Genomic DNA, 22664 nt, shown 5'->3' with positions numbered 1-22664 from the left:
TTCCTAAAAGAAGCTACCCCCCCCCCTCCACTTGAAAAAAAAACGAAGCAAACCAAAGAAAGAGACATTACTTGCTATTCGCAACACTTTCCAATCATTACCATGCACCCTTCACACATTCAAACACATGCATCATTTTGTACTGTAAAATTTACCTACTGCTCTACATGCTACATTTCATGCTACAGGTGGACAAAATTAGAATAATAATGATGATGACAACATAGCTTATTCGGTCTTTCGGTTGTGGTACACTAATCAAATCACATAACAGACCCACCCCCCACAAAAAAAAAAATGAACAAACAAAACACACAACCTTGTTGCTGTTTAAGTTTTTTGTTTTGTTTTTAGTTGTCCCTGAACAAATCTTCCCCCACTACCTTAACCACAACTTTCAAACCACATGACCATAACTCAAAACATTTTCTTGACAATTGTTATGGAGGAATGGTGCACTTTCAAACCATGTGACCTCACCCAGATAACAAATTCTTGACCACTATTACAGAGCCATAATCCGAAAATGGCCCCTGCTGTTTGTGAAAAAAAAAAGAAACACAAAAACAAAAGAATATGTAGTGCTAAGAGTCCTAATAAACAGAACTACCATGGTGGCCACTAGCAGGATTTACAGAGTTTTGCCATGGTAATTGCAACTAACGGACATATATTTCAAAAGAAGTGTTTTGTTTTGTTTGTTTTTGTTTTTTTAAGTTTCTGGCTAAAATCTGTCACCTTGCAGACACTTTCTTAATGCTCGTTTTAAGACCTATCCTCCCTGGAGTCTCTACTACCGAAAAGGGCAAACAACCCAGAAAAATATCAAACATATTGGGTAAGTACTTCTGCCTGCTCATCTGCACAATACAGCATCAAATGAAAAACACAGGATGACTGCTATTCATTCTAGCTTCCTGGTTACTGCTGCGTCTGAGTGCATGTGACATCATGTCCCATTTTAAACACAAAGCCAGCTACAATGGCATGTCTCCACAAGAACATTCACTATAGCAAATTTCCCTTGTCAATCATAAAATATAACTCCTGTATTGCTTTTGACATTATATTGCATTCCCCCTTTAGATGTAATTTTTACCGGAAAAGTCAATAATATTTGATTTCCTACTGATAGGGAAACAGTGCATTTGTCTTATCTTATGGGCAAACAGGGAAGTAAACATGTTGAACAATTCCGAAACTTTACTTTATAAAAGGTGGTTTAAATTTTGTCCCCGGTTTGTATGATTTCTGATTGTGCTTGAATGCCTGGACATAAATTAGGACCTTTTCGTCTTGCTAATGTTTTGAATTGATTCTATTGCAGGATGCTGCATCATTTTACCATCATTCCACACCAAACCATTTGCAATTGCACCAAGATGTCTTTTTGAGCACACTGATTGAAGCAACGGGAATGAAGTAGCAAACTATATTACTATCATTATCTCGGTTACAAGTGTTCAGCCAACATTACAGAAATGTTTTCTGCTGTAGCATGTGAAATGCTTCCCAGCTATACCTTTTATGAACTATGATTGATTTATGTAATTATTAGCTCCTTCAAACTTTATATCCTCATTATATTGCAAGATTTTCAGTTTAGAGTTGATTTATGCTATATGTTTATTAATCTGTTTGCTTTTCTTTAATTTTGATTAAACATCATACTGTTAAGCACAGCTGAGTGCCCATTCTTATAGAAACTGCGCAATATCAATTCACTCACATTTTATTTCCACATTATTTGAATTTTCAAGCAAGCGAATGTCATGTAAATCATCTTAGTAAATATCATATATTAACAATGACTCATGTAAAGCGTACGTATACCCCAACACAACTTGCGTAATGGCGTTGTGCTCGAGCATATCTCGCTTATCTGGCAATATCACTTCTACAGTGTAATATCGCATGGGTGCTGGTCCCGGCAAGGCTGGACAACTGATGAGGTGGGACTATGTCAGTATGCATCCGTGAAGGCAGCACATCAATTATCCTGCGTTGGTTGAGAAATCATCTCTGTGACACCGCTACAAAAATTCATTCACTGTTTCCAGAAAACAAGCTCCAAGTATTCCAGTATCAGTTTATACATTTTCTCCTTTAAAGCTCTGACATGTAAGCAATTTCATTACACCAAAATAAGTTAGTATCACATGACTACATTCAGCCAATCAGGAACAGATTTCAGACTAGCCCTGACTTATTTCTGAAAGTATGTATCTAGGCCAATGATGACGAAGTCTACATGAATAACCTCACTGAGCAAATAAGTATTGAATAACTCCTCAAAATCCCTTTAAAAAAGACAGTAAACCCAGTATGATTTGTATAAAGGTAAGTGCACAGAAATCATACACAGTAAACTATATTCAGGAAAAAAAGAGAAGATTTTTAAGGTCACAGGACATTGAAAACCCATGGTCTTTTGCTTCATCGTCACTTGTAATGAAATTAGTTGTTTATTTCTTTCTTTTTAAGGAGAGTATCCTTAAAATCTGTGTATGGGTGAGCAGTTTGAGTTATTCCTCTAATCACTTGACTGAACATGGTTATCTTGCCAGGCTTGCCACAATCACACAAAAACCCTGGTACTGTAAAACATGATATTTTTCTCGGCATGAAGTTTTTTCGCGAATTGGAGCCAACAGCCCTTTTCACAGCATGAAATTTTCGCAAAGTGCCTCTGGCATTCAATACATATAGAGTAGACAAGAACTTCCGCGCAAATTTTAATTTTGCAATTTCTTGGCTCTCGCAAAATTCACAAAATTAAAATGCATGCGAACATTCCTTGTTTTCCATTAGTTTACTCACACATCAAATCTAGGTAAGTCATTACATCTATCATAATCTAAATCATATCTATTTTGTCCGTTGCCCCCCATCCCCCACTCTCTCTCTCTCTTTCTCTTCTCTTCTATCCATCTATCTGTCTCTTCTTTTTTTTTAAACATAACACCTACATAACAAGCATAACACTGACCTTGATTAAAATAAAGACTTGACCCGCAGAAAAAAAAGAAAAGAAAAGAACACAGACGATGTCAAAAGCACAGAAAATGATGAAGCCCACATGTTCATCAGTCTTGCTGGTCAAAGTATACCATTTCAGTCTCTGCTTCCCGCCTGGTCTCGTCCTTCTCCTTCTCGTTCCTGTCTCCCCCCTGGCTCTGGGGGTCCCCCTGCTGGGCTGCCCGCTCCCTCTCCTCCTGCTCTTTGCGCAGTCGGATGTTGTAGGCGTTGCGGGGCAGCGGGTAGATGAAGCCCTCGTGCGGGTCCTGGTTCTCCTTCCGGTATTTCTCCAGGAGCTCCTGCATCTTCTGGCTGTCCTCCTCCGGCGAGTATTCGGGATACTTGAGTTTTATCTCTTGCTTGAACTGATGGCAGAAAGCATATATAGGGGACGAATCACAGTAAGCTCACAAATTCATCAGCTACAATAGATACTGGATAAAGGGATTTTGATCCAATATTCGATATGTCCAATTACATTTTACTTATAAGTTGGATATTCTGTAGAAAATCAGTGAGTACAAACTTGGTGACAAAGAGTACTGTATGTAATGATTAGTGTATAAGCAGTGACAATAATTGTTGCACGTATTGCCTTTGCACAGTATTATGGTACCCAAAACAGTTTGTTTATATATACATTTGCTCTGATTAAGTGGAATCAGAGCCACACCTGCAATGCACTTATTTTATTCTCTGGAGCCGAGTACAGCGAGGTAGTCACTTCATGGTGCAGACACGCTAAATCTGACCACATCAATGCCCTACTTCCCACCAGGATGGTGCCCATTATGTATACTAGGTAGCAAGGAGCATTGTTGATAAAATGTCTTGACCAAGGATGCAAGTGTCATAGCAGGGCTAAATCTCCAAACTACCTCTTGCGCATGCAGTGTACAATGAACATATGCCCACTTTATCTGTCATAACCACTTATAGGTTAGTTAATCAGTAAATACAATGTGAAAGAGCATTTAGTGAGCCATTCTGACATTCACACCAGAGTTTTGATTTTACATGCTCCATGAGCATACATGGTGGAAACACTGTCACCATTTGTCAAGCAAGCGTTACTATAGATTCCACTGACTTGTAGCTTTTATCTAAAATGACTGAACTCCTTCACATTATAAATCACCTGAGACTTTGAAACTGATTAAATTGCTTGTTTGTGGGTGAGGCAAAATGATTCCTCGTCTGTTGCCTATCAGTCACGATTTGTGTCGCATCAGCAATGAAGGACTGGAAATCCAATCAGACTCACCTCTGCTAACCTAGAATACTCGTACTCTTGCAGCTGCCGCTGAAAGCCAAAGTTGGGGTGGGCCACCGAGCGCGAGGTCTTGACCGCTCTGAGACAGTCTTCCCACTTGTAGTCAGTGACGGTCATCATGTAAGCCACGGTCAGTGTCACGCTCCTGGACACTCCTGCAAGGCTAGTGTGTGAAATGACCAGACATAAGTCCCTAAAAGACATCATATGTCTTACACAATACCACATTTAAAAAAAACCATGACTTACAGTATGTGTATAATACATTGTATGTAACACATAACCCTACTGACTTCATTTGGAACAATGATTTGTTAAAGTCCACAACAACCAAGATGGACTATGGTAGGATTGAATCAAAGAAAAATCAGGAGAATGGCTACAATCAATTATAAGAATGAGTTGCCTAAATTCAATGACTTTTAAGAAATCTCCGTTTTGTAACAAGTGACTAGCCTTGGAATTTTCTTGAATCCAAAATGCTAAAAAAAACACAACTGGGGCTCAAAAGTGATGTGCAAAAATTATGCAGTCACTCCTGAACTTAAACTTTGTGGCTGGCTATGTCTGTCTATGACCAAAATGATGAAAATTTGTAATAACTCTGTAATTCACTCAAGTTCTTCTTCGTCCTCACAGCAATGTGCTTAGTACTGGGATTTCTCAATCTTTGTTGGTGCTAGAAACAATGCTTACCAGTGTATGAGGACCCTCCCTCCGCTCAGTCTACATTCATGAATGAACTGGTTGCTCTCGGCAAAGAATTGGATTCTAAAATACAAAGGCAGAAACTATCAATTACCAACAGCATAATTACTGTTGAAAATAGTCACACTAGTTTTATTCTGTACAATGTTAATGAAATTGCAGAGAATTGATTGTACTTGTGAAGAAAGTGGTATACTGAGAATAAATCAAATCAAATCAAATCAAATCAAATCAAATCAAATCAAATCAAATCAAATCAAATCAAATTCAAAGCACATATCTGATATTTTCTCACAAATGAAGGGATTGTCTTCTCCATATCACAAACACAAGCATTCCGAATATGATGCTCATGACACTGATATACTCTAATGCCAATGACATTTTAAGAGACATGCATATATTCAGCTAATCATGTTTTCTTTCTCTGCATCTATGACAAAACATGACCATCTTTTCACAATATATGATATATTTGACAAGAATGTTTACTTACAAATTTTGTCCTGGTGCATCATCAGCACAAAAGCACAGATATTTCTTGTCCTGTGAAATGAAGAAAGATGACTGTCAGAGATTGCCCTCTTCATGATTGTTGCCTTAATATTTCTAATTTCCAAATTCTCTTCAGTCAATCAAGGATGTGAGACTTAATAAGTTTACTTCCTGCACCTGTTGTCACGACAACATATCTTGTCTGAAATACACTGACTGTCAGAAAGTCAACATTGCATAATAATGATTGCTTCTTTTGGGCTTCTTGTTATAAATGAGTGCCCACCCAAACTTGTACTAACATCTCTCTCTGATCTTTCATAGACATAGAACAAGTTTATTCACATTCTAAACATAAATATGCACTGATGCCATTGTTGGTAATGTCATTTACCAACTTAACACCATTCATTCTTCTTCTTCATGATAACATCACAGTGAAATAATGCTGCATACTCAAATATTTACAGGTAGTCTTACAGTGTTTCCTTTAATATCAACCCCAAAAGGACAAGTCCCGAGTATACTGGGGCAGGTGTCTATGGGCAATGTGTGTTATAGCAAAATCAATCCGTCCACAACGGGTTAAGAGAGAACTACTGATGTGATTTGTAGTGTAATGTAAAAAAGTTACCACCCTTTCTTTTTTTCTTCAGTGCAGAAAAGTACATTAGACTGAAAAGGGCCATTGTACCAGGTATTCAAGTTGATTAATTTATAATTACCAAAATTATTCACTTGCTGTATTCAAATTTCCACAACATGTTTTTTTTTTCCTTACTGCAGATGTAATTTAGATATTCATACTAAAAAGACATCACATTAAATTGATAACATGAATTGAATTGACAAGCATTAGAACAGCTCATACAATAGTATACAAAAAACATACAAAAAGTTTCTCAATATGATGAATATAACCTCTGAAATATCATCCAGTAGTAAATAATTTCTGAAAGTATTCCTTATCTTGTAGCTAATGAGGGCAAAGGACATAACTGCCCTACTTTGGCAAAAGGAAGCAAGTGACATCAAGTACAAATGCTACAAATGAAGAAAATATGTTTTGGGGTAGGCCCTTCATCATGGAAATTTGTGATGAGAAATAATGTCAGTATTGGTGCAAGTCATATGGTGATGCATTTACAAATGTATGACAATTTGAAGAATTTTGATATTCCCATAGAAACTCATTTTATTGTGTAACTTGCTTCCTTTTGCCAAAGTATTGTAGATTTGTAGCAAACATGAAAAATCTGGAAAAAGGAAGCATGTGACAATCATATCATGAGTATGTTACTTGCTTACTTTTGCCAAAGTATTATAGATTTGTAGCAAACATAAAAATTGGCAAAAGGAAGCAAGTGACAATCATATCATAAGAATGTTACTTGCTCCCTTTTGCAAAAGTATTTTATATTGTGTGTAAATATAAATGATTTGGCAAAGGGAAGCAAGTGACAATCATGAGGTTGTAACTTGCTTCCTTTTGCCATTTTTTTTTTCATGCAATGTTGTGCACAATGCTTCCTTTTGCCACCCAAATATCTCAGAAATGGGCCAAAATTGTAACTTTTGGATTTTTCAGTTAAATACAGCACGCCTCAAATATGCAAAATCAAATCAAAAAGTCAATATCAATAAAAATGTCACTTGCTTCCTTTTGCCAAAGTAAGGCAGATAAGTACAGACAGGTATTTGTTCAGTTATAAACAAACAAGTGAAAAAGCTATACTCACAGGCCTGAGTGGCTTGGCATTGTCATGAATAGAAATAATATGGGTGATTTTGTTGTTATCCAGCTGGGTGTCATCTTTAGAATCTGGCAAACAAGAAAACACACACAAAAAGGAGTCACAATATGCAATGTAATTACACACTTTACTGATATGCCTTCACATAAACATTCACAGAAACAATCATTGTATCAGCTATGGCCAAACTGAGCTGTACCATTTTGGCTTAAGTGAGCGTTTCTTGGTATGGGCTCAACATGACTTAAATTTAAAAAAGTTACCAGCCACTTTGATGTTTTATATACATGTGCATGAGAGGATTTTTTTTTTTTTTTTTTTTTTGGCACTGATTTCATTTTAGAATTTCATAAGTATTTCTTTTCAGACACCACATTATCCTTGTACATGCATCTCACCTCACTTAATTTGTTATATAGTCATTCTGGAGCCAACTCACTGAGATTTTAGTATTTTTATGATTGACAATGATTTTTGACCTTTGGTAGTATGAATCAATATCTAATCAGTATACCTGCGTACAGTAATAAGCCAGAACTCTGCATTTTAAATATTGCCAAAAACAAGAACCTTATATGCAATGTCTCACCTCTAAAGTTTCCAACAAAGATACCACTCAACACCTGTATGAAAAAAACATAAACAACAATGAAAACAGCTTATCACACAAAGCTCGTTTTCTCAGAATGCATAAGTAATATTTTCTCTAAGTATACAATATCTGCAGCATGGAATCTGAAGCTGTCAATATAGAGGATACGACAACTGATAATAAAGAAGAGTATCACAACATCCAACTGATGCACAACCAAAAGCAGACCCTCTATATGGGAGATTAAGCTGAAGTGACTATTACTTGCTGGGTCAACAAAAGAGAGAAAGAGCAGAACATAATGTTGAAGTAATTCATGTCAAATTTTCTCATCTTTCTATGTACATCAGCTTCATGAATAATAACATACACATCTTACTCACAACATATAAAAGAAACTAAAAATGTTGCTATGGCTACTGGCAGATATGGCTCCATTATATCACATTTATTCCTCCAATAGGTCTACTTTATATACAGTACACCTTGCAAACTTGAGATGACAGTTTCTTAAATGATTGTCAAATAATGATCTGGTAAATATATACATGTGTACTGATTTATAGACGCTACATTCACCAATATTCAATACAGTACTATATGAGCCAATTTCAAAATATGGAAAATATAGGCCCTATTTAAAATAGTATTACAATTTTAGCATTTTAAATAGTGTATGACCCAATGGCCCAAATCTTTGTCTACTGTTCAAATCACTGTGTGGTAAGACATGTATATATTTTGTAACAGCTACATTGTAACTACAACATTCATTCCAGTCACACTGTCTTTAGTTTTACTCAATTAAATCCCATAATTTTAATACACTCAAATGCAGAAGCAATTTATATGATCTTAGATTATTATTAATATCATTATTAGCCGGTAGGACTCCTTTTCTTCTTACATATCAAACAAGGAGACCCTTTAGAGCTAGGCTGGATAAACGGTAAATAACATCATACGCCATTCACTTCAACACATCTGTGTTTTACATTATTCACGTGCACTGTACAACCCGTGCATAAAGATCCTCTCGCTCGGTTTCTGTTCTCCAATTCACTCGCAAAGCAAGCACGATATTCCGCTGCACACACATTATAACGAGTGGGACTGCGCTGCGAATGACAGAATGTTGACGACAATATACTTGGACAGGAGGTTATTAATTGACAATGACTCATTCTGCAAAGTGGACACAACATTCCACGCTGATTTCATCGCACATAATTGTATGAATTTCATGCCAGAGCAATACATGAACATATCATTACCTCGCTCATTCCATTCCCCATGTCGGATCTACAGCCTTCAGGCTAGGCCTCGGTTGACAAGATCTGTCTTATAGAAGATATGCGCAGCTGTTGTTAGTGTTTTTGCTCGGTTGCGTCTACTCAGTACTCCGGTTCGGATACGAATTACAATCGTTCGACGCAACGCGACGTAATCAAAACCGATCAAAACGGAGTATCATTATTGGTGATCCTGCATCACAAAACCAACAAAAGTCACCAGATATGGATTTTTCCTTAAGAACGGATTCTGAAAGAGCAGAATTTAAGCTTTAAAATGATGTAGGCCTATAACTAAATTCAGATCATGGACTCCCTTAAAAATTAAAAAGAAAACACAAAATTATACTGTTATAGCTTGAAAAGTGTTTACTAAGAATTCATTAGAGGCTCTATTAAAAGTATGGGGTGTATATTCAAGCCGTGCTAGCTGTACAATGAAAGGAACAATACAAAAGCAAAACAAAATAAAACCCCCCAAAAGACCCCCCCCCCCCTCCCGGAAAAAGACCCAAAACAGGATGTGATAAACAATAAAGTAGCATAAACAATTCCATGAAGAGATTTTCAGATATATGTAATCATCATCATCCTTTCAAAAGGATGATGCTGCAATCAATGTGTGCGGCCTTCTGTTGGTTTTGTCATGCACGGTCACACTGTCCTATTTTGTGTCTACTTCACTTTGATCGCAAAATAACCTTAATTGCCTTTTGACGCTCAAAAATGATTAGAGCTGAAATTATTGAAGAGTGTTTTAAGAGTTTTAAGAAATGAAAAGGAGACTCTACATGGACACACGGGCCTAATCAGTAATCACACGATAACGGAGCTCCAAAAAAGTGTTAGAAAAAGTGCTAAAAACACAATTTCCAATTTGTTGTTGTGATGCCAAAATCTTACCATCTATGTAGAGGAAGGCTTTTATACTCTCTAAAAAAATCGAGTGAAAATATTCACTCTTAAAGGAGTGAATACAAAAAAAAAAGTGAATTTAGAGTGAAATTGGAGTGAATTTTGAGTGAAAATGTTCATTTTCACTCGTTTTAGAGTGACGTCAAGGATCACTCCAAAATCTTAGAGTGATCCTTGAGGTCACTCCAAAATGAGTGAAAATGAACATTTTCACTCAAAATTCACTCCAATGTCACTCTAAATTCACTCTTTTTTGTATTCACTCTTTTAAGAGTGAATATTTTCACTCGATTTTTTTTTAGAGAGTATTCAGGGGTAAAACAAACTTAACTTGACCGTTATTAGGTTGCTCCATCTCACCTATTTTGAGTCCTGACACAAAATCAGTGCAGTGTGCGACTTTTTGTTGGTTTGTGATGCACGGTCTCACTTTTGTGTATACTTCTCTTTGATCGCAAAATAAACTTTTAATATTGCCTCGATTAAAAAAAAATGATTTTATTTCCAAATATAAAGTAATACAAAGTAATATACATAACGCTTACACGAATACGTAACATCAAAAGGAACTTTCAATTACGTAATTTTCAACAAAACATGAATACAAGTATAATGATATTAACGCTGGTTTAGATAAATAAACAAGTAAGCAATACAATCTTAATTTATAACTTTACATGGAAAAGAGGAATTCACAAGAAAAATATAGTTTGTAAAATTAGTGAAGTCCAGAAGGTGGGGGCATCTCAAGATCCGTCAAGGACTCCATGTATAAGATTTTGATATCCTGATGTCAGGCAAAATAATCAGAAAAAAAAGACTATGACAAGGACAAGAACAAATAAAGCATGGACGGAATATAGAACTAAAGATAGGCATGACAACAAAGGGAGGGAAACAAAACAAGACAATGTCTACATTCAGTTATCTGATGAAAAGGTCACCTAGGCATGAAGAAAAACTTAAAATTCTTGACGAATTTAGCTTAAAACACAAACTCTTGAATTGTTCAAAAAATTTAAACGACATGCGCTGCATAATTCTTGATCCCTCATTACATCGGGGGGGGGGGGGGTAGGCCTATACAGATCATTAATCACTTGTTAGTCCTTTCACAAAGTGATTCTTGTGCATGAACGTACAGAGACAGAGATGAGACAGGGGCCGGGGGGGGGGGGGGTGGGTGGTGGGAAGGGTTGTGTGGGAGAGGGGAGATGATACGAGAATGGAAAAGCTTCAAAACGTTGTTATCACGGTCTGTAAGATATCGACCATGTATTTCCAGCTCAGCAGACGGTTCCATTAAGAAAAAGGTCACATTTAGGAAACAGGGTGCAGTTCCATTGACTGAAATTAGCCTTTGCAGACCGATAAACATTCATGCAACAAAAATTCTTGCAGATCACTCTGTCTCATCACAGCCCCTTCACTCAGGCGTTCCAGTATTACAGCATGCGTTCCCCGATAGTTCGAGAAAAATAGGTATTTAAAGGCATTATTTACCATTTGTAGATGAAACAAAAACCCAGCCCAAGTGCTTCAAAATAGTTCTAAAACGTGAGTTAGTGATAGAAACAACCGATGTAAAAATGTTAATCTGTATAATAATCAATGCTAAGTAGTGGTAGATATACAAAATGCGAACAACAGTTATAATAACATTTTTACTAGAATAAACTGTCTACAGTTATGGTTTATTGAGAAAAATAGTGATATCTCCTTGTATTCTAGGCTTTATTGTTAAATTAAGATATATACTATGGTAGTATGTTTTGTGATACAACTGACCTACACATATGCATCAAATTTGATAACTCGAACATTTTTCAAATTACATGTGTACAATTCCCAATGGTAAACAGTACCTTTAAGTTCTGAGGGGCTCGATTCGGGGGGAAAATCCCGAAAATCGACGAAATAGGGAGTCTTTTTCGTATTTTACCCCTAAATATTCTTATGGGGTGGTTTTCAAATCCTTCCCGAGTAATCCTGTAATAAGGTCCCCACGAAGTTAGTTCCAGGGGGTTAGTTTCAAACCCCCGAAAAATTCACAAGTGGGAGAAGTGTCGTTTCTTGATGTCATATTGTCCCGATTCTTCCGAATGTGTTTATTGGATGTTTTGCTGCAAAGCTTGCAGGGCTGACCTTCTTTTCGCAAGATATTTCGCCACACTGGACGTAGCCTATAAAGGCCTATTTATACGTCAGTACGCTGCTGTAAAGGTTCAAACCCGTGATGGCCGGGGGGGGGGGGGGGGGCAATTTTGCTGCCTTCCACGTCTTCCAAACGCCCGTGATGGGAGAGTAATTTTAATGGCGTCCCTTCCAAAAGTTTGTGATAGCTAGTCAAAATCCTAATTACCATCCTTAAAGGGGGTATCTCTAGATAAGAATCTTGAACAAGCATGATGTATACGTGATGGTTGACCACGTGGGGGGGGGGGAGGGTCCGGGGTACCATTTCATGAAAGTTGTCAGCGCTGACAAGTTGTCAGTCTCTGAAAATCACCATGGTAGCAGTCAGTGACCAGAGCATCTCAGCCAATCAAAACCAATGATGATTTTGCTGAAATTGTCAGAGACTGCAAAATGACAACTTGTCAGCGCTGGCTAAATTGATGACCTCCCCCCCCCCCCCCCCCCCCCCCCCCCCCCCCCCCGGCCCGGGTATGACTTGCCCCGTTTTCAAGAGTCTCGAACCCAAGGAGACGACATCACTGGAACGACCTGTATTATGTGGGTCATGGGATCCCCTGTTTGACATGATTGAGTTCTTAGCCATAATAATCACAATACTATCACGGTACTCCTCAATTCCAATGGGTGAACATTGTCTCATCAACTCATATATTGTAGTTCACTGTGCCCAAAATATAATTTCTTGTTTTTGCTTTTTAAACGATATCATGCCCCAGTCTAACAGATCCAAATGTCTGACCGAACTGTATTTTGAAGTTACCATGCAACAATATTATTATCTTTTACTTTTTATTACATAACAGGTTAACTTCTTTGTTTGTCAGGGTTTTTTGTATACTGTACAAGTAATTTGTTTTGTGATCGATGCATATTGTGAGGAGACTTATACTGTAGAAGCTCGTCTATGATAGTATAATCATCAGCTCTTTCATTTGCAAATTTATATATTAATTCTAACAAATGCAAAACAAACGATGAGTGATTGCATGGTTTACAGTGCTATATTCTCGAGATAACAAATAACACTACCAGTGAACTTGATATTGACTCTAGAGCAGGCCCTACTTTGGGTCATTAATGCCACTTTACAAAATGAAGAGATAGAATTTAGATCGGTAAACAAATAAATAAATGAATAAATGAACCAATGAGTAAATGACTAAGTAGATAACTAACCCCAATGAATGAATGAATGAATGAATGAAGAATGAATGAATGAATGAATTGATTAATTGCTTTGCATCAGGTATGATGCTTGACGAATGAATGAATGAATAGATCAACAAACAAATACCACCAATGTATGTCATTATCAAATGCTCTGTTATACACAGAATCAAAGTCTGGGAATTGTATCGTCTCTTTGAGGAAATGATCATTAGGCCTAGATAAAAAGTTTTTTTTTTTTCCTTTCTAACGTTAAACATTTTGTACACAGCCTTGAAATAAGTCTAGACCTAGTGCCTCTGTTGTTATTGTTGTTTTACTAACATTATCCTTAAAAACGGTAGGTATGGCGGAAAACACGACAGATGATAGCAAGCCGAACATCGTCAGGCTGAAGGTACGTTTGGATTCTGATATCTACTATGTATGATGTATTTCTGTAATTGGCTAATGCTGTAATTTGCGGTGTAGAGAGGCTGAATGGAGAATCAACAAGTGCAAGGTGGGGGTAATTATCATGTTTATGTAGGCCCTCCTAGTTCTAAAACCATTGCATCGCAACCGGCATCCGTAGTCCCATACATTGATAATTCACGTACGTAGCGGCACGGTACGACAATCCAACGCCAGCCAACGCCAACGGCGCAGCGCAGGCTAACAAAGGTTCAATTTACTTCCACTACCTGTCTAACTAGACAATCTGGTCTAGTACTTAAACCCTAACGTTACAAAGTTATGGAACAATGGAGCTGAAGCTTCAAAAATATCACCACGTGCGTGAACTGCATACAAATACAATATTGTCAATAACGTGATATCGTGAGCGTGACAAATTAAAAAAGTGACCCCCCCCCCCAAAAAAAAAAAAAAAGTGACATAATCCACAAAGAAATGAAATGTCAAAGAATGCCAAATAAATGGACAGGTCAGCTCACAGTATTCTAGTATACAGACGGTATTTATTTATTTATTTTTTTTTTCGGGGGGGGGGGGGGGGGGTAGTGCCAGTAACATACTTAAGCTGGAAAAAAATCTTTTCATCATGTTCAGATGTATGCCATGATGGTCTTTGTGTTTGTGTTTATTTGTTTGTTTTTATTTTTGCACTTGTAGGAGGCAGTTAATGCCTTATATGACTTCAGGGATCATTTCTTTGAAAGGAACTCCATCGACCGTGCTGTTCATAAAAATGAAGAGGTCAAGCAACAGCTTCAGAAAACACTTGAACTCTTTGAAGAGCTGCAAGGTAATGCCAGAGGTATGATTTCTTCATCAGATTTAAGCTCATGTACTGTCAACTTAAACTTTTGTACTGGTTTTGCCTTAAACTGCACCACTTACCAATCGAGAGCAGATTGATACTAATGATAGACCTTTGTGAAGATGTACTTGGATAGGAGGAGGAGTGGAATGGGAGTGAGAAGGGAAGGAAAATTACATATTGTATGTGACTGATACCTTGTGCAGTATAGATATCGCAAGGAAAATTGTGTAATGTTTTCTTGCTATTAAATTCTCAGTGTTTGGTTTGCCTCCACCCATACTGATTGGTCAAGATATGTCAGGTGAATAGTCCAAATAGTCCATTATTTGTGACATAGAATACACATATCAAAATTGTCATTTCAGGTTTGTCTGTAAGTAATTGGCATTGCTAATGCTGATGACATTTCTTACCTTGCAGATACAGTAGATTCTAGTTGCAAGGCTGAGCTACTTTTGCTGAAGGGGAGAGCATGGAACGTCCTTCCCGACTTCAGCCCCGAAGCCCTGGAGTGTCTGTCCAAAGCGGTCAAACTGGACCCGAAGCTGGTGGAGGCATGGAACAACCTTGGTGAGACGTACTGGAAGAAGAAAGACGTGAAGGCAGCCAAGAATTGCTTTGAAGGGGCACTAAATCATGTAAGCTGCTGATCTGCACAAGGGCCAAAATATATAACTGTATGAAGTTTGTAACTTATTTGATTATGATTATAATGATGTTGATGTTGAAAAATAATGGTGGTGCTGATGATAGGATTTTTTTTTTTTCAAGAGGAACAGTGTAGTGTATAGTATTATGATATCCCATGGTTTAAACTTTTGTATAGAACATTTTTTTTTTTTCATTCAGTGGCTGTTTAAAGTTGTTTTATTCATAGGCTGTTTGCGTTTCTCCAATTCTGTAGAAAAATCTGTTATACCTTCTGTCTGCCAAAGCTAATTTCTTTTCCTCACACCTCTGAGATCAAAAGTGTTATTGTAATGGTCATAACTATGAAAGAAAAATCCTCAACAGCAACACAAGGTGGGATGTGATATGATACTGATTATTCTTTCCTCTGTACCAGCAAAATAATAAGGTGTCGCTGCGAAATCTGTCCATGGTCCTCCGTCAGCTGGGGTCGGATCCCACAGAGAAGGCAAAGTTTTTGCAGGAGAGTGTCGACTATGCCAAGAAAGCAGTGTCTCTGGATATGAGTGATGGCACATCTTGGTGTGAGTAAATTTTGTTTGGAGATAAAATAGGACCATTAAAAAGATCGAAAGTTTGTTAACTTTCTTATTTGAGGTGGAAGTCCAAGGACATGTTCCCATCCTGAGGTTTGTGTGAAGCATAGTAATGTGTGTATCTGATTTAAAGATATGTCTGCATTTGGAATACCTATGAAAAATTTACTGCAAAATGCTTTGATGTGAATGTGTAGGTAAATTGTATGTTCCCATTCAAATGCCTCCAAATATCTTGGAGTGAGTGTGGATATATGAATTTAGAGATGTCTCTTGCTAAATCCAAGAACTGTAATGTCTCTTGTGATTATCACAAGTAACTGTGATTTTGACTTTATCAATCCAGTCATAGCAGGCAACGCCTACCTATCGATGTTCTTCATGACTGGCCAGAAGGCAGGGATGCTGAAACAATGCCTTGGAGCTTATGCACAAGCAGTAAGTCCTTGTAAAGATTCCCTCCCCTCTATTAACCCTCTATTTTCTTTTTCTTTAGTCAATGTCCTCCCCATTCCATCTGTTCTAATGATATGTCAAAGGAGTTTTAAGCTTCCATGTTACCTGTGCATATATGTAAATAGATTCAACCTAAAATCAGATGTATGTTGTGTTGATACCTAAACCTCCCTTCGTATACAGTTTTAGGATTTTTAAGGATTACTTACAAAACAGGCATTCAGCATGCTATTATTGAAGTCCATGTAGGACCATCTGACAGGTGCTGATTTGTATGACAAACACAGGGGCCGTTGAACATTTTTTAGGGCTGTGGGCCAATGGGGGGGGGGGGGGGGGGAATGAAGAGTCAATTTACAGTGTTCATAAAGTATATCACAAGAATGATTGCATGTTCACCACTGTTATGACAGAGGGGCCACTTCATATCTTTTATTCAAGAAGATGAAAACTTTGTTCATGTGTTTGTTTGTTTTTCTATTTTCATTTTTCTGTGATTATCAGGAGCGAGACTCAATAGCCAAGTGTAATCCAGACCTGCACTTCAATAAAGCCACAGTGAGTATTTGGCAGTCAGTGTCTTTCAGAACAAGGAAATAACAAGTGTGCTATGCATTATCAGTAACTGTCAAAGAAACTTTCATCTTAGCACGGTACACAGTTGTACTCGTAAGGCATTCTATTCTTAAGGACACAAGCCTCTTGAAGTAGAAATGCATGATTCTGTTGTATTGATGGATTTTATTGATTGTTTGGATATGTATTTAGAAATGTAGCTGAACTATTCATGTATGTGGTTGATACGTTTGATCAGATCAACATTACTAGTAAGTTTCACATGTTTTTTTTTTGTGTGTGTGTGTGTGTGTAACCCTGTTCACACTGGCAAAATTTAGAGAATCCCCCTTACAAGAGTTCTGTAAATTAATGTTGAAAGCATGTCTTAAGCAGATTCCTTGGACTACTTTTGCATAATGTCTTGGAAAATGCGTTGCATCGTAATGCTGTTTTACCTTTATCAGATCTTCAAGTTCCAGGAGGAATATGAACTCTCTCTGGATGGCTTTGCCCAGGCCAAGGCCCTTGACCCGGTGTGGGACGAACCTGCACAGAAGAGAGCCGATCTGGTCAGCTACCTCTCCAGGGTCACAGAACTCACAAAAGCGAAGGTATCAAGTGTCACGAATATTTTGATGTAAAAGTGGGTATTCTCGTGCAAGTTATTTTTCATGCTTGGCCGGGTGAGGTGAACAGACCTCCCAACCATTCTGAATTTGGACCATTCCTAGCTCTTGTTTTAAGAGGAGTTTCCTATTTTTCTTGACAATTTTACTTTACACTCCTATGGGAACTGCTCTTTCTTTTCCTACTTTTGAACCAAACCATCCCTGTTTTTCAGTCAGAAAGGTTTTGAGGTCTGGATGAATTTTGCGTGTTTTTAATTCTGCAGAATTGAGACATCCATTACTGGAACATATGGCAAGCAACAACATTCGCATGCTTTTATTTTTGCACTAGTTTCTGGTTGTGCAAAATGCGCAAAAATCTCCACATTGCGAAAATTTCCACTTTTACAGTATTTGAAGAAAAGATAAATGGAAAAGGTGTCTATTCACTGGTGAGAGAAATTCATATTGTCCAAGTGGAACAACCACCCTAGCACAGTGTTGATGGATATTTAGAGTTCTTATCACATGGCTTTTGCAGAATCAATGTAATGCTGATAGTTAATTTCTCACAAGGATGATTACACTCTAGTTTGTCATTTGCATTTTGAAAGTGAGACACAATAGTTGACAATGCCAATGGGATGTGAAAGAATTGTCGACTTACACTTATTGCTCTGAACTGAAGCAATTGATCAAATATGTGGTCCATGGTACATCAAGAACCCTGTGTGACCAATAGTCTTGTACTGTAAAACGAGGAATGTTCGCATACATTTTGATTTCACGAAATTCTCGAAAGCCGAGATTCACGAAATTAAAATGCACACAAAAGTTCTTTTCTACACTATGTGCATTGAATGTTAGCGGCAACTTGTGAAAATTTGATGCCGTGAAAAAGGCTGCTGGCTTCAATTCGCAAAAATTTCATGCCGCAAAAATATCTTGTTTTATAGCAATCATCATTAAGACGAAGATGTTATCTTTGCAGCTACAGCTGGCTACCAAAAGGGAATGGACCCAAATATCAAGGGAAAGAAAATCCTGTAGATTCAATAATATCAGATGTTTCGCGGAGGCTGCTGTCAAAACAGTTTTTTTTTTTTTTTATAGTGAACTTTAATAGTATGCACTCATATTGATAACTTTTTTTTTTCATCCATACTGCTCCTTCCCATCAAGTCCACTTGCCAGTTTCCAGCAATTGCATTCTTGTTTTCTCATCGTAAACAAATTGACTTGTTGATTTTGAGGACTTTAACATTTCATCTACACTTTTCGGCTTTCCATGAGACTTGGGATGACATGTTAGTATAAGGAGATATGAAATAGTTGTATGCCTCCTCACAAAATTAGAACATATATGCAATAATCCTTCCCTTTTACCTTGCTGTCTCAACAGGGCAAGATGAAAGCCAAACGTCTACAGCAGCTGATGTCTTCCTTCAAGGACAGCGACCTTGGGCCGTACGGGGGCGGATCGTACACATCACCCACCGGTCAGACAGTCAAGCTGGAGGCTGTTATGCTGTCTAGGCTGACAGATGGCGCCAACCAGGAAAAGGTTGTGGTTGGCAAGGTGGTCTGCAGCGTGGGCACGGACGAGCCTATCCCCTTGTGAGTCACATGATTTTGTCACAGAGGTCAAAGGTTGATTTGTCATTTACACTTGCCGGCTTTGCAGGTTCAAACCACAGCGCAAAGATTTTAAGGAATACGCCTTGCTGCCTTCTTTGTATTCTTGTCAAGTTGGCTGTGACACATTTTATGCATCACACTTCCCCCAATATAGATACACTGACATGAAATAAACTGTTAACCCCTTTCCTCCCCCCCCCAAAAAAAAAAACCCAAACAAACAAACAAACAAACAAACAAACAAACAACAACAGAGAGACATATGTAGGTGTGAAAGAACTTTTAACACAAACATTTAGGAAATCTGATGTATTTTCTGAATGATTTATTGGTTATGCAGCCGAGGTATCAGAAAACTGTGATATTGTAAACTGATATCAGTGGTCACAGAGAGGTTTAACTGTCAGATGCTTTTGGTATATTGTTTGTAGATACAATTTTCTTTTACTTTCCTGCTTTTATGATCAATGTGCAGTTTTTACTCGTAGGAAGATAATAGCAAATATTATCGCAAATAGTGCATTACATAGTTTGTGATTTTAGTACCCTATGTATTTAAGTACCAGATTTCAATTTGATTTTTAGACTGCAGGCCACGAATCTTTCTCTGTCTTATGATTGTTTGATCAGATTTTTATTGAAATGACAAAATTATGACAAAATTATGATATTTTGCAAAGTTCTGATAACTCTATATGATTTGTTTTCAAGTCAATGAAGTCAAAGCTATTTTGCTCAGAGATTGGTTTATATGTGAGCTTGAGTGCTTTATATATGCTCAGTTTCTTTTTTCTTTTTTTCTTTTTTCTGCAGCACATTTGCCATTGTAGATTCAGAGGGGTCGTGCTATGCCGTCAATGTTTTCAACATAGCCCAAGGTCAAGGGGTCATCATTGGTGATACTGTAGCCATCCCAGAGCCGTACCTTCGTAGAGTAGATTTCACCATCGATGACAAGGTATGTGCACCTATGAACCACATTGGCCTGACATTCCAAGAGGCAGTTCTACTCATGATGTACTTCACGTACGCAGGCTCGACTTCCATGTACAAATTGACCTTGTCGGATTTAGTGAAGCATCTAAAAAAAAAAGCCCTCATTTGTGGTTTCTGCAGAACTTCCTTTTGTCTTTTCACAAGAGCACCACATCACTTTTCTGTTGTTATTTTCATGCCTTCGCTGCGAAGTGTCACCGGAGGCATTATGTTTTCCTTTAGGACCACTGACGCACATAGAGCTATAAAATTGTATAGATATGAATAACAGATGGTGCCCATCACTCCGATCATTCTTGCTCGTTAAAGAGAACAACAGGAAATACGTGTGATGAGATGTAAAAAAAAAAAAGTCGAAAAGTATTGGGAACTATATATAGGAGATGTGACACATGAAGTGTGCTATGGTGTCTCTCATTCAATTCAAGAACGTGACACAGTCAAAATGTTAGTGCGATCTGTAGTGAATCCAAAGGCTATTTGCAGTTGAATTTTGTGAGAGAATAAAAAATGACTTGTAAAATAGACCAGAAGATAAAAAACCGACTGGGATGAAGCTGCCTATCTTTCATCTCTCTAACGACATTCTCTCACCTCGCAGCACATCCAGTACTCCTGCCTGAGGGTCAACACTCCGGTGGCCCTGGTGGTCAACGGCAAGAAGCTGGGCATTGAGAAGCAGGCACCGGCCACGCTGTCGGTCAGTGCCAAGAGTGATTGACACCTGTGGGGAACACCTTCTTGGTTCCCCTGCCCGTATCCCCATCCCCATCCCCATCCTCTGCACCACAAGGATATTCTTGTCTCATCTTTCTGCTGCAGCTGTGCTTTCTGTGTATCACCAGGCCAAAGCTTGCTCTGGATCAAACTCCCACAAGAGTGGGCTTCCTTTGTGGAATTGTAGGCAGTGACATGAAGGCAACACATCCGAAGAGGAATTAACTGAATATCATCGAAAGATGTGGCTACTTGAATTTTAATGGGTTATCAAACATGCTATCTTAATGACACATCAGATATGCAATAGATGATATTGCTTTGCATGGGGTTCTCCTGCAAAAAAACCCCAACAAAACCCCAAACAAACAAACAAACAAAACAAGAAAAATAAGTGTCTGCTACATGAAAAAAAATGTAATAAATTTTACCTTGCTCATCCCCTGTGCAGAAGTTCATTTCACTAGGCAAATGTTGAGAAATCATGTTTTGGTCTTTTGTGAACAGAGAAAAGGAAGAGAAATGTTTGAAATGGTCAACACAAGTCACATGACCAAGTCGGCTGGATTGAGGTTTGAGTGTAAAGGTCATGTTAGATATTTGTGTGTCCTTCAAAAAGTTATCAAATTTTGAACTCTTTAATTAATGTGCGAAAAAAATCCATTTTCTACTCCTCGTTTCATTCGCAGTTTTCACTGAAAGCTACTTCTTGTAGGCAAATATTCTTAGTGGTAGAAAAAACATCTTAATTGTGTCCTAGCTTCTTTCATTTTTCAATTCTATATATTACCACCTTGAATGACTCTCACCTTTTCCCCTTCCAAAGTGTTCTGATTCTAGAAGAGAAATGATTAAGACTAAAATTGGAAAAGTGCTATTTAATGAAAATGTGCAAACATTGATTCAATATTAGATAGCTCTATATCTTCTATCAGAAATTTACCATTTTTCAGTGCCTGCGTAGAAAAATCGAAGCATAGAATCCATGCAAGTAGTAACAGTTATTTAAGAGGGCTACTGGCAAATCTCAGCAGTAAAAGAGGCATAAATCTTTGATGCCAAGAAACCAATAAAATTAAGTTGCAGCCAGTGGCCCGCAGCACTGAATTGTGGAAAGCCATGTTTGCCCCCACCCCCAGCAGTTATTGTGTATTTCCGAGCATGTAATGGGTTACTTGGCAGTGGTAGGGTATTAATAATGGCAGGGTCATCTTAAAGACTTATACTGACGCTTGAGAGACTATCCCTATTTATCAACCAAAATCATATCAGTTATTGCATATCCACCTTGGTGATATGAGCGGACATAAATTGTATCCATATTGGTGCCCATTTCAACAGCTGAGCGGCTTGCTACGAAAATGCTGTAAAAGAACCAGCAGAGCACTGACCTTATTTTGTCCCCTCTCCTCAGTAGTATGGAGTGACTACTGTAATTATGACTCATATATTCCCATGCACAGCATTAGATAATTTCTTTTCCATGCAGAGATATGCAGCAGCTGCAAGACTTGCTTTTCTTGGAAGTTGTATACATGTAGCTTGTTAGAGGTACTTCATACCGATACTGAAACACAACTGCCAAATTTCTTCAAGAAAGTTGGTCTCAAAAAGCATCTTGATGTCAGAAGAACATGCGCCTGTCGCTGTACGGTATTTGTATCCTATGAACAATAGCAACTACAAATGTTCCTTTCCGTTTTCTCAAACCCCAAGGGTATTTCCCTCCATGCCCTGAATACCAGGGACTGAATGCTGTAAGGTGCACACTTCATGAACTGCTAATTT

The 22664-nt window shown here is 37.9% G+C and overlaps 2 protein-coding genes across 2 annotated transcripts; one reads left to right on the top strand and one right to left on the bottom strand.

The window, feature by feature from the left end:
* Window positions 1-2905: 2905 nt before the first annotated feature.
* On the bottom strand, window positions 2906-9167 carry LOC139741017 (dual specificity protein phosphatase 22-like). The gene is made up of 7 exons (XM_071651606.1): window positions 9115-9167; window positions 7838-7871; window positions 7234-7316; window positions 5496-5545; window positions 4988-5062; window positions 4283-4454; window positions 2906-3383 (listed from the first exon to the last, which is right to left on the bottom strand). Exons 1-7 carry the CDS (start codon window positions 9133-9135, stop codon window positions 3087-3089), a joined length of 732 nt encoding a protein of 243 aa, XP_071507707.1. The 5' UTR covers window positions 9136-9167; the 3' UTR covers window positions 2906-3086.
* On the top strand, window positions 4855-20901 carry LOC139741016 (tetratricopeptide repeat protein 5-like). Its single transcript, XM_071651605.1, has 11 exons — window positions 4855-4886; window positions 13900-13915; window positions 14527-14659; window positions 15104-15315; window positions 15744-15891; window positions 16250-16341; window positions 16864-16917; window positions 17382-17528; window positions 18928-19142; window positions 19977-20121; window positions 20761-20901. Exons 1-11 carry the CDS (start codon window positions 4855-4857, stop codon window positions 20878-20880), a joined length of 1314 nt encoding a protein of 437 aa, XP_071507706.1. The 3' UTR covers window positions 20881-20901.
* The last annotated feature ends 1763 nt before the right edge of the window (window positions 20902-22664 follow it).

Source organism: Diadema antillarum, unplaced genomic scaffold, assembly GCF_040938485.1.
Source record: "Diadema antillarum isolate AM-2024a unplaced genomic scaffold, OU_Dant_1.0 seq00000897_RagTag, whole genome shotgun sequence".
In the NCBI taxonomy this organism is placed as follows: Eukaryota; Metazoa; Echinodermata; class Echinoidea; order Diadematoida; family Diadematidae; genus Diadema; species Diadema antillarum.
The sequence above is the reverse complement of the archived record's forward strand: the minus strand, read 5'-3'. Positions and strand labels throughout refer to the sequence as shown.